General features: G+C 41.8%; 1 protein-coding gene across 1 annotated transcript in view; it reads left to right on the plus strand.

The window, feature by feature from the left end:
• The first annotated feature begins 1,551 nt into the window (after positions 1-1,551).
• The window catches only part of LOC124615697 (putative ribosome-binding factor A, mitochondrial), a 69,129-nt gene continuing 57,593 nt past the window's right edge, over positions 1,552-13,087 (plus strand). The window contains exon 1 of the mRNA XM_047143735.1: positions 1,552-1,962. Coding sequence (XP_046999691.1) covers positions 1,805-1,962 — 158 coding nt within the window. The 5' untranslated portion in view covers positions 1,552-1,804. The remainder of the gene's footprint in view (positions 1,963-13,087) is intronic.

Consider the following 13,087-nt stretch of genomic DNA (forward strand, 5'->3'; position numbering starts at 1 on the left):
CGTATACATATTTGAACGCCTTAGGACCACTACCATCCTTTGCCAAACACTGTTATTTGTTAGGAATGATTGATCATTTTGCCATGTGGTCAGAGATCGTCGCGATACAAGATATATCCGCTGAACTGGTTTGAGAGCTTTGCTGCACACTTGGTTTTCCAGGTTTGCCATACTGTAAGACATAACTACAGATGTGTGAAACTTTTCAGTGAATTTCTCCTTAGGTGCAGCTCCAGCCATCTCCACACTACAAACTACCATCCAGTGAGCAGTGGTATTGTAGAGTGATTCCACCATGTACTCAAAACGGCCCTAATGTGCAGTTCATAATCCTGATCAGAATCATTGCCACTAGTTTTGCCCAGGTTGACAACAGCAATGTAGGAGGAGAACCTCCAGTGCTCGCCAGCACAATTGGTCGACAGTGAGCAGCTATGGGTTGTGGGGGAATTGATCTCGTCAGTATCTGCACAATGTTGTACCAGAGCTATACACACAGTTTGCACAATAACTCAGGCTCACAACGAAGTCCATTCAACATGCCGCTCCTGTCAGACACCAGTGGGTGTTTGATCCACATGTGGCTCAGGTATGATGTCATGCATCCATGCTTTGTTTCGCCACATTCAGGACCATACAGAGTAATTGCAAGCTGTAGCCACAGTTCCAAGACTGAAAAAGACTATAAACAAGAGACAGTATGAAGAGAGCGACTCAAGCCTGCATATACCGACGAGTGTATGTCCTCTTCTCACACTACAACATCTGACTCCAATGAAGAGGCTGGAGCTTTGGCACCAGTAGAAGACACTGAAGGTTTACCACGGACCAGGAGCAATCTTTGCCTGTGCCAGGCAGATTAAGTGCCAGTTCCCTCACATACTGAAGGCACCCATTTTTGTGTTTAGGCAAGGGGCAGGGGGTGGCTGATTAGGCGAAACCACAATACGCTTCGTTGCAGTAAGAGAACGAAATTATCGTGGACTATAAAAAGCATTTTGCCGCCGTCGGCATAGTTACTTTCGTTATTTACAGTTGTTGACTTTGTTCATCCTACACTTGCTTAATGTTGGTATTATGGAATGCTGAACAATATTTTTTGTCAGCGAGAATGTAAGTTTGAGTTCTCATAAGATCTTTTATGTATGTGCTGAACTTTGGGGGAATATAATGGTTTATTAGACTTCTACATTTAGTCTGTTTAATTCTAAATCACAAAATTGATTGGTTTTGGCTGCGATCTCACCATAATCGATGACGCTCACTGGCAATGTATCGGCAACAGACTTTCGATCACACATTTGTTGAGAGCTGAAATACATCAAAAACATTCTCGTTGTTTCCAGGGCTCTCGGGTGTCCAGCCGGATGCGATCGTTGAAGTCCCTCGATATTTTGGAGAGTATTCGCCGAAATATGATAAGAGTTCAACGATCGCATCCGGCTGGGCACACGAGAGCCCTGCAAACAACACACACGCCGGGAAAGCCTCTGATCACATAAAAACATTCTCGTCTGTCGTTACTTTTATCTTCAGCATGAAGTTCTTTGAGAACTTCGATGTTGTGAATTGCATGTTTGTTTATTTACTGCTTTACGTGTAGAGAGTAGAGTGAGGGATCTGGGAACATGTGGTACATTATTAGCTGAAGTTAATAGTATTGTGTTGTATCGGTGGAAATAATCTACACACATTTGACTCCATGTAGGATGCATGAGAGAATAACTTTTGGCAAGCATTACCCCGGTTTTTACGTGATCTTTTAGTACGAAGACGAGAGCCCCCATCCCTAAGCATTTTCAAGATGCAGGTGGTTCGCCAAGTGTGTTCTAACAAACTCAGAACTTTTGCTTACCAATCAACAGCAAGGAGCCTATGTGTGTCTTGTGGGGCAATGAACAAATACGCGGCACGGGAAGGACGATTCTTGGCAAAGGTCATGAAATCAGGTCCTAAGAAGAAGTGAGTTTCCTTTTGTCATCTGAGTATACTGCTTCATTATAAATATTAATACTGAAAAGGTAATACTGCGTTAGTAAAATTTATTGTAGTGTCAATACTGGCTTACACAAATGAACATTGAAAACTGTGTTCCACGATGTATCACCGGTATGATAAACGTTTCCACACTGTTGAAAATATGAGATCTTACGTTTGTTTTTGCAACCCAAGCATTGTGATGCAGAAGGCGGTACGTTACTTATATCAGATGCATGTAAAATCACTATTGGCCTATGATGTTCGCTGTTTATGATTATGTCATCGTTCATTCGGCGCGGTGCAGCGTTGTTAACAAAACCCACCGCACTGAACCTGTTTTTGTTTAAGGTTGATACTCTTAAAATTTAAGAATAGAACAACCGAAGTACAGAATGATCCAGATATCTCATTGCTCTGTAGCCATATTGGAGTAGTATTTGGCGCTCGCCAAGTAGTTACATTTTATATTTTAGTAACATGTGAACATAAGTGTCAGAAGTTAACCTGTGACGAAATATTAAATGTCATATATGTGTACCACACACTCGAATGTGATTATAGAATAACGGAATATCAGGATCATTCTGTACTTTGGCTGCTCCGAAAGATGAAGAAGCCCAACATTAAACAAGTACAGGTTTGGTAGCTTTAGCTGATCCTCACACAGTTTGTAATGAGGACTGTGGAAACCATTAGCACTGCTGTTGAGAACCCATTTCTAAATGCATTGAGACTAGAGTCATAATGTAATACTCGCAGTTAATGGCGTTGCAGACCACTGTTAATGTTTAAAATCAGATTAGCCTACATGATTCATATTAAAATAATTGGAAAACTACAAGAATAATAAATTAAAAGTGGAATTGAGGAACTTAAGAAGAATTTGTGAAATACTGACACGTGCACAACACATCTGGTGTAAATGAAAAATAAAATGTAACATAGTCATAGGCTGTTTTGCAGAGAGTTATCTTAAAAAAACAAGTGGGGGAAGCAGATTAAATGTGCACAACTACTGGATAACAAATAGCATCAAAACATAACAAGAAACTAAGAAGAGACTCCATTTGGCTTCAAGGGGGCACACATTATAACATGGTTAAATTACATTACAAACTGTAATTCAAAATTCTAAGCAAAGTCAGAAGATCACCAAAATGTAGGTACTTCCAAGAAGAAAGCATAAATAAGCTTCTTCAGCAAGAATATAAAAACTGTTTGGAACAGAGTAAGATATGTGACAAGAAAAACAAATCAGGAAAATGTAGCAGTTTCTGTAAAGGTAGATAATGAACTGACCAAAGATAACCCCAAAAATTACAAAATCTGTTAACAACTTTTCTCTGTCAGTAGCAGATAATTTAGCCCACAGTTCCTAAGAAATGCTTTCCAAAACAAGTTTCACAAAATTCAACTACAACCAACATTTGAGGTTTCAGTGTTAACAATTATCTTCAATGCATGTTCAAGTGACTAAGATGAAATTGGTGATAAAAAAATTGAAATGTTCTGCTCTACTTAGCAATAGGCTTATATTAATTGACATTTGTGCTGAATCTTTTCACAGCAGTACCTCCCCAGAAAGACTTACACATGCTGTTTTTAAACCAGTTCACAAAAAATAAGGTAAAATGTTAGTATAGAATTACTGAACAATTTAATTACTGCCTGCATTTTGAAAAATATTTGAGAAAATAATGTACTGTGCAATAAACTTATACATAGTTAGTACAGGCCTATCAACTGACCAGGCAATATGTACCGTGACAGATGATAAACTAGAATCAGTAAACCAGAAATTGCCACCATTGGAAGTATATTATGACTTGGGGAAGGCATTTGATTCTGTGAAACATGCTATCCTAATGAAAAACTGAAAATATTATGAGATACCAGACACAACAATTTCATGGTTTTTATCTTAAGTGAGTAACATAAAGCAAATGTCTTACAATTCCATGTGTCACATAACAATAAGCTCTCAGAATTAGAAGCAATGAGACATGGTGGGCCACAAGGTAAACTTTTGGTCCTCTGTTGTTTCTACATTTATACTCCGCAAGCCACCCAACAGTGTGTGGCGGAGGGCACTTTGCGTGCGCACTCAAATCTCTGTAATTTTACATTCGTGATCTCCTCGGGAGGTATAAGTAGGAGGAAGCAATATATTCGATACCTCATCCAGAAACGCACCCTCTCAAAACTTGGACAGAAAGCTACACCGTGATGCAGAGCGCCTCTCTCGAAGAGTCTGCCACTTGAGTTTGCTTAACATCTCCGTAACGCTATCACGCTTACCAAATAACCCTGTGACGAAACGCGTCACTGTTCTTTGGATCTTCTGTATCTCCTCTGTCAACCCGATCTGGTACGGATCCCACACTGATGAGCAATACTCAAGTATAGGCCGAACGAGTGTTTTGTAAGCCACCTCCTTTGTTGATGGACTACATTTTCTGAGGACTCTCCCAAAGAATCTCAACCTGGCACCCGCCTTACCAACAATTAATTTTATATGATCATTCCACTTCCAATCGTTCCGTACGCTTACTCTCAGATATTTTACAGAAGTAACTGCTACCAGTGTTCGTTCCATTATCATATAATCATACAATAAAGGATCCTTCTTTCTATGTATTCACAATACATTACATTTCTCTATGTTAAGGGTCAGTTGCCACTTCCTGCACCAAGTGGCTATCCGCTTCAGATCTACCTGCATTTCGCTACAATTTTCTAATGCTGCAACTTCTCTGTATACTACAGCATCATCCGCGAAAAGCCGCATGGAACTTCCGACACTATCTACTAGGTCATTTATATGTTGTTGTTGTGGTCTTCTGTCCTGAGACTGGCTTGATGCAGCTCTCCATGCTACTCTATCCTGTGCAAGCTTCTTCATCTCCCAGTACCTACTGCAGCCTACATCCTTCTGAATCTGCTTAGTGTATTCATCTCTTGGTCTCCCTCTACGATTTTTACCCTCCACGCTGCCCTCCAGTACTAAATTGGTGATCCCTTGATGCTTCTATTCTCCTCTTGTCCAAACTATTTATCATCCATGTTTCACTTCCATACATGGCTACACTCCATACAAATTCTTTCAGAAACGACATCCTGACACTTAAATCAATACTCGATGTTAACAAATTTCTCTTCTTCAGAAACGCTTTCCTTGCCATTGCCAGTCTACATTTTATATCCTCTCTATTTCGATCATCGTCAGTTATTTTGCTCCCCAAATAGCAAATCTCCTTTACTACTTTAAGTGTCTCATTTCCTAATCTAATTCCTCCCCGACTTAATTTGACTACATTCCATCATCCTCGTTTTGCTTTTGTTGATGTTCATCTTATACTCACCTTTCAAGACACTGTCCATTCCGTTCAACTGCTCTTCCAAGTCCTTTGCTGTCTCTGACAGAATTACAATGTCATCGGCGAACCTCAAAGTTTTTATTTCTTTTCCATGGATTTTAATACCTAGTCCGAACTTTTCTTTTGTTTCCTTTACTGCTTGCTCAGTATACAGATTGAATAGCATCGGGGGAGAGGCTACAACCCTGTCTCACTCCCTTCCCAACCACTGCTTCCCTTTCATGTCCCTCGACTCTTTTAACTGTCATCTGCTTTCTGTACAAATTGTAAATAGCCTTTCGCTCCCTGTATTTTACCCCTGCTACCTTCAGAATTTGAAACAGATCATTCCAGTCAACATTGTCAAAAGCTTTCTCTAAGTCTACAAATGCTAGAAGCGTAGGTTTGCCTTTCCTTAATCTTTCTTCTAAGATAAGTCGTGGGGTCAGTATTGTCTCACGTGTTCCAACATTTCTACAGAATCCAAACTGATCTTCCCCGAGGTCGGCTTCTACCAGCTTTTCCATTTGTCTGTAAAGAATTCGTGTTAGTATTTTGCAGCTGTGACTTATTAAACTGATAGTTCAGTAATTTTCACATCTGTCAACACCTGCTTCCTTTGGGATTGGAATTATTATATTCTTCTTGAAGTCTGAGGGAATTTCGCCTGCCTCTTACATCTTGCTCAGCAGGTGGTAGAGTTTTGTCAGGACTGGCTCTCCCAAGGCTGTCAGTAGTATTAATGGAATGTTGTCTACTCTTGGGGCCTTATTTCGACTTAGTTCTTTCAGTGCTCTGTCAAACTCTTCATGCAGTATCATATCTCCCATTCATCTTCATCTACATCCTCTTCCATTTCCATAATATTGTCCTCAAAAACATTGCTCCTGTATAGACCCTCTATATACTCCTTCCACCTTTCTGCTTTCCCTTCTTTGTTTAGAACTGGTTTTCCACCTGAGCTCTTGATATTCATTCAAGTGGTTCTCTTTTCTCCAAAGATCTTTTTAATTTTCCTGTAGGCAGTATCTATCTTACCCCTAGTGAGATAAGCTTCTACATTCTTACATTTGTCCTCTAGACATCCCTGCTTAGCCATTTTGCACTTCCTGTCAATCTCATTTTTGAGACGTTTGTATTCCTTTTTGCCTGCTTCACTTACTGCATTTTTGTATTTTCTCCTTTCATCAATTAAATTCAGTATCTCTTCTGTTACCCAAGGATTTCTACTAGCCCTCGTCTTTTTACCTACTTGATCCTCTGCTGCCTTCAGTATTTCATTCCTCAAAGCTACCCATTCTTCTTCTATTGTATTTCTTTGCCCCATTCCTGTCAATTGTTCCCTTATGCTCTCCCTGAAACTCTCTACAACCTCTGGTTCTTTCAGTTTATCCAAGTCCCATCTCCTTAAATTCCCACCTTTTTGCAGTATCCTCAGTTTTAAACTATAGTTCATAACCAATAGATTGTGGTCATAGTCCACATCTGCCCCTGGAAATGTCTTACAATTTAAAACCTGGTTTCCAAATCTCTGTCTTACCATTATGTAATCTATCTGAAACCTGTCAGTATCTCCAGGCTTCTTCCATGTATACAACCTTCTTTCATGATTCTTGAACCAAGTGGTTGCTATGATCAAGTTATGCTCTGTGCAAAATTTTACCAGACGGCTTCCTCTTTCGTTTCTTAGCCCCAATCCATATTCACCTACTACGTTTCCTTCTCTTCCTTTTCCTACTGTCGAATTCCAGTCACCCATCACTATTAAATTTTCATCTCCCTTCACTACCTGAATAATTTCTTTTATCTCATCATACATTTCATCATCATCTGCAGAGCTAGTTGGCATATAAACTTCTATTACTGTAGTAGGCGTGGGCTTCGTGTCTATCTTGGCCACAATAATGCATTCACTATGCTGTTTGTAGTAGCTTACCCGCACTCCTATATTTTTATTCATTATTAAACCTACTCCTGCATTACCCCTATTTGATTTTGTTTTTATAACCATGTATTCGCCTGACCAAAAGTCTTGTTCCTCCTGCCACCGAACTTCACTAATTCCCACTATATCTAACTTTAACCTATCCATTTCCCTTTTTAAATTTTCTAACCTACCTGCCCAATTAAGGGATCTGAAATTCCACACTCCGATCCATAGAACGCCAGTTTTCTTTCTCCTGATAACGACGTCCTCATGAGTAGTCCCCGCCTGGAGATCCGAATGGGGGACTATTTTACCTCCGGAATATTTTACCCAAGAGGACGCCATCATCATTTAATCATACAGTAAAGCTGCATGCCCTCGGGCTTTCAGCCGTTCGCAGTACCACAACAAATGGCTCTGAGCACTATGCGACTTAGCTTCTGAGGTCATCAGTCAGTACCACAACAGCAAGGCCGTTTTGGTTAGTGTTACAGGGCCAGATCGGTCAATCGTCCAGACTGTTGGCTCTGCAACTACTGAAAAGGCTGCTGCCCCTCTTCAGGAACCACGTGTTTGTCTGGCCTCTCAACAGATACCCCTCTGTTGTGGTTGCACCTACAGTACAGCTATCTGTGTCGTTGAGGCACACCAGCCTCCCCACGAATGGCAAGGTCCATGGTTCATGGGGAGGGAGGTCATTTATATATATTGTGAAAAGCAATGGTCCCATATCACTCACCTGTGGTACGCTAGAGGTTACTTCAACATCTGTAGACGTCTCTCCATTGAGAACAACATGCTGTGTTGTGTTAGCTAAAAACTCTTCAATCCAGCCACACAGCTGGTCTGATATTCCGTAAGCTCTTACTTTGTTTATCAGGTGACAGTGCGGAACTGTATCGAACGCCTTGTGGAAGTGGAGGAAAATGGCATCTACCTGGGAGCCTGTAACTAATATTTTCTGGGTCTCATGAACAAATAAATCGAGTTGGGTCTCACACAATCGCTGTTTCTGGAATCCATGTTGATTCCTATCGAGTAGATTCTGAGTTTCCTGAAATGACATGATATGCGAGCAAAAAACATGTTCTAAAATTCTACAACAGATCAATGTCAGACACATAGGCCTATAGTTTTGCGTATCTGCTCGACGACCCTTATTGAAAACTGAGACTACCTGTGCTCTTTTCCAATCATTTGGAACCTTCCGTTCCTCTCGAGACTTGTGGTACACGGTTGTTAGAAGGGGGGGGGGGGGGGGGCAAGTTCTTTCGCCTACTCTGTGTAGAATCGAATTGGTATCCAATCAGGTCCAGTGGACTTTCTTCTGTTGAGTGGTTTCAGTTGCTTTTCTGTTCCTTGGGCACTTATTTCAATGTCAGCCATTTTTTCATTCGTGCGAGGATTTAGAGAAGGAACTGTAGTGTGGTCTTTCTCTGTGAAACAGCTTTGGAAAAAGGTGTTTAGTATTTCAGCTTTACGCGTGTCAACCTCTGTTTCAATGCCATCATCATCACAGAGTGTCTGAATATGCTGTTTCGATCCACTTACTGATTTAACTTAAGACCAGAACTTCCTAGGATTTTCTGTCAAGTCGGTACATAGAATTTTACTTTCGAATTCACTGAACGCTTCACGCACAGCCCTCCTTACGCTAACTTTGACATCGTTTAGCTTCTGTTTGTCTGAGAGGTTTTGGCTGCGTTTAAACTTGCAGTGAAGCTCTCTTTGCTTTCACAGTAGTTTCCTAACTTTGTTGTTGAACCACGATGGGTTTTTCCCGTCCCTCACAGTTTTACTCGGCACGTACCTGTCTAAAACACATTTTACGATTGCCTTGAACTTTTTCCATAAACACTCAACATTGTCAGTGTCAGAACAGAAATTTTCGTTTTGATCTGTTAGGTAGTCTGAAATCTGCCTCCTATTACTCTTGCTAAACAGATAAACCTTCCTCCCTTTTTTTATATTCCTATTTACTTCCATATTCAGGGATGCTGCAACGGCCTTATGATCACTGATTGCCTGTTCTGCGCATACAGAGTCGAAAAGTTCGGGTCTGTTTGTTGTCAGTAGGTCCAAGATGTTATCTCTACGAGTCGGTTCTCTGTTTAATTGCTCAAGGTAATTGTCAGATAGTGCACTCAGTATAATGTCACTCGATGCTCTGTCCCTACCACCCGTCCTAAACATTTGAGTGTCCCAGTCTATATCTGGTAAATTGAAATTTCCACCTAAGACTGTAACATGCCGAGGAAATTTATGTGAAATGTATTCCAGATTTTCTCTCAGTTGTTCTGCTACTAATGCTGCTGAGTTGGGAGGTCGGTAAAAGGAGCCAATTATTAACCTAGCTCGGTTGTTGAGTATAACCTCCACCCATAATAATTCATAGGAACTATCCACTTCTACTTCACTACAGGATAAACTACTAATAACAGCGACAAACACGCCACCACCGGTTGCATACAATCTATTCTTTCTAAACACCATCTGTGCCTTTGTAAAAATTTTGGCAGAATTTATCTCTGGCTTCAGCCAGCTTTCCGTACCTATAACGATTTCAGCTTCGGTGCTTTCTATCAGCGTTTGAAGTTCCGGTACTGTACCAACGCAGCTTCAACAGTTTACAATTACAATACCGATTGCTGCTTGGTCCCCACATGTCCTGACTTTGCCTCACACCCTTTGAGGCTGTTGCCCTTTCTGTACTTGTCCGAGGCCATCTAACCTAAAAAAAAAAAACCAGTCCAAGCCACACAGCCCCTGCTACCCGTGTAGGCGACTGCTGGGTGTAGTGGACTCCTGACCTATCCAGCGGAACCCGAAACCCCACCACCCTATGGCGCAAATCAAGGAATCTGCAGCCCACATGGTCACAGAACCGTCTCAGCCTCTGATTCAGACCCTCCACTCGGCTCTGTACCAAAGGTCTGCAGTCAGTCCTGTCGACGATGCTGGAGATGGTGAGCTCTGCTTTCATCCCGCTAGCGAGACTGGCAGTCTTCACCAAATCAGATAGCCGCCGGAAGCCAGAGAGGATTTCCTCCGATCCATAGCAACACACATCATTGGTGCCGACATGAGCGACTGCCTGCAGATGGGTGCACCCTGTACCCTTCATGGCATTCGGAAGGACCCTTTCCACAACTGGAATGAATCCCCCCGGTATGCACACGGAGTGCGCATTGGTTTTCTTCCCCTGCCTTGCAGCCATATCCCTAAGGGGCCTCAATTTGCGCCTGACATTGGAGCTCCCAACTACCAGTAAGCCTCCCTCTGCAACCGCCCGGATCTTGCAGACTGAGGGGCAACCTCTGGAACAGGACAAGCAGCCATATCCGGCTGAAGATCAGTATCAGCCAGAGACAGAGCCTGAAACCGGTGCATCAGACGAACTGGAGAGGCCTTCCGTTCAGCCCTTCGGAATGTCTTTCGCCCCCTGCCACACCTCGAGATGACCTCCCGCTCTACCACGGGTGAGAGGTCAGCCTCAATGTGGGCAGTATCCTGGGCAGCCACAGCCGTAGTCCGATCGGGGGATGCATAGGATGAGCTGGCCGTCCCCAACAAACCCCCGTCCGGACCCCCACAGTGATGCCCATTGGCAACAGCCTCAAGCTGTGTGACTGAAGCCAACACTGCCTGAAGCTGGGAGCGAAGGGATGCCAACTCAGCCTGCATCCAAACACAGCAGTCACAGTCCCTATCCATGGTAAATACTGTTGTGCAAAGAACGTCTGAACTAATCTACAGAGAGCACAAACAATTCGACACAGAATTTAAATGGTTATTAAAATACAAGATTGCCTAGTAAATGCAGTAATGCTGCTACGTGCGCACTGCTGACACACTGCTCGGCGGCAGGAGGAGACTACATGATTTTACACTATTCAGGTACTAAAACACAATGCTACAACTCTCAACTACTATAATATGCCCAAAATTTATGAATTAAACAATGCAAGTACCCAAAAACACACAAAGACATACATAAATGATCTTCCACATGCAGTGTCAGTAGAAGCAAATTTTGTACTTTTTGCAAATGGTACAAGTATAGGAACATAAGATAGTACCAGCCTCCTCACTGAAAAGACAGCTAATGAAGCATTCAAAAACATAAACAGATGATTCAAAGCAATTCAATTATGGTTGAATTGTTGCAAGACTCAGTACAAAGAAATGGGCATTACAGAAGCATCCAATTCCACACGTCTGCTTTGACCCACATCATCATTAATACGGCTAGTTCCAGTGTATACAATACACTATTGTGATGTCACTAAATACACATGCCAACAAATGTGAACAAAAATAAAAATGACACAATGATGTATCGCTCCAAAAATAAAATAAAACTAATGACACACACACACACACACACACACACACACACACACACACACACACACACACGGAAATATGGAAGTGTCCGATTACACCCGTCTGCTTTGACCCAAGATGTCACAAATATGGTGGAAACAACCATCCACTATGACTCCAATATCGCGCCTATGACGTCATTACGTAAACATGACAACAAACATGAAAATACATCGAAAAACCAACACACACACCTTCCACAAAAAACCTAATCAAACTAACAGGACAAGCGTAGGAAATTGGGGGTTTTTGGGTGGGGACAAACTATAAACACACGCCACTTCACCAAACGGCAAAAAACACTAAAATAACAAGACCCCACAACCTTCCCAAATTCCACTAAACACAAAATCCACTGGAATCGGTTACTTCCCTTGAACTGTATAGGTCACCAGAAACAACTGATACCACACTATAAATCTCAAAAATTTCACCACCACCACCATTAATCCTACCACAAAAAAACACCTAGAAAATCAAAATTGGAATCGAACACTTCCCTTGACCTATATAGGTCAACAGCAACTACCGATACCACACTATAAATCTCAAAAATTTCACCATCACAGCACTTAATCCTACCACAAAAAAAACACACAGAAAATCAAAATTGGAATCAAACACTTCCTGTGACCTATATAGGTCAATAGCAACTGCCAATACCACACTACAAATCTCAAAACTTGCACCAACACCACCACACTTCATCCTACTACAAAAAAAGCACCTAGAAAATCAAAATTGTAATCGAACACTTCCCTTGACCTGTTATCCTTACGACATCTCCACATGTAGCCGTCCCTGGTCAGAGACGATGGAACTTTAGTAAGCCTCATTTCTTCACGACACACTGAACACTTCACGAATTAAGCCAATGGGCCAAATAGCTGAAGAAATTTTGTTAGAGACAATGTACTGTCCCCCATCATCGCCAACAACCAAAAACTGTTGACCATGTCAGTCATATCCATAACTACCAAAGACGTAAACAAAGCAATTTACCAAAATTCACACAAGATGAACAGAAAAAAACTACAATAACGTCGACATAACAAAACCAAAATCATTAACTCACTGAAAAATATTCCGCTGAAAGCACAGTCCACCAATACCACACACGTGCAATGCTACCACACAACTGAATCCCATACACCACATAACACGCTACCCATAAACACACCACCAGAGAGTACCACCGACCACAACAATACGCCACCTATAAACATGCCACACACACAAACTAAACCAAAACATCACCTAACACACAACACATAAACACACCACCAGAGAGCACCACTGATCACATAAAAACGACACCCACAAACACGCATCATCGTGACATCACACACAACAACAGCCTTACATCACAGGTCAAAGCCGACAGGTGGGATTGGACGTTTCCGACAAACCATCCCCTCTCCTCCACACACACACACAC

Source organism: Schistocerca americana, chromosome 5 (genome assembly GCF_021461395.2).
Source record: "Schistocerca americana isolate TAMUIC-IGC-003095 chromosome 5, iqSchAmer2.1, whole genome shotgun sequence".
Lineage (NCBI taxonomy): Eukaryota > Metazoa > Arthropoda > Insecta > Orthoptera > Acrididae > Schistocerca > Schistocerca americana.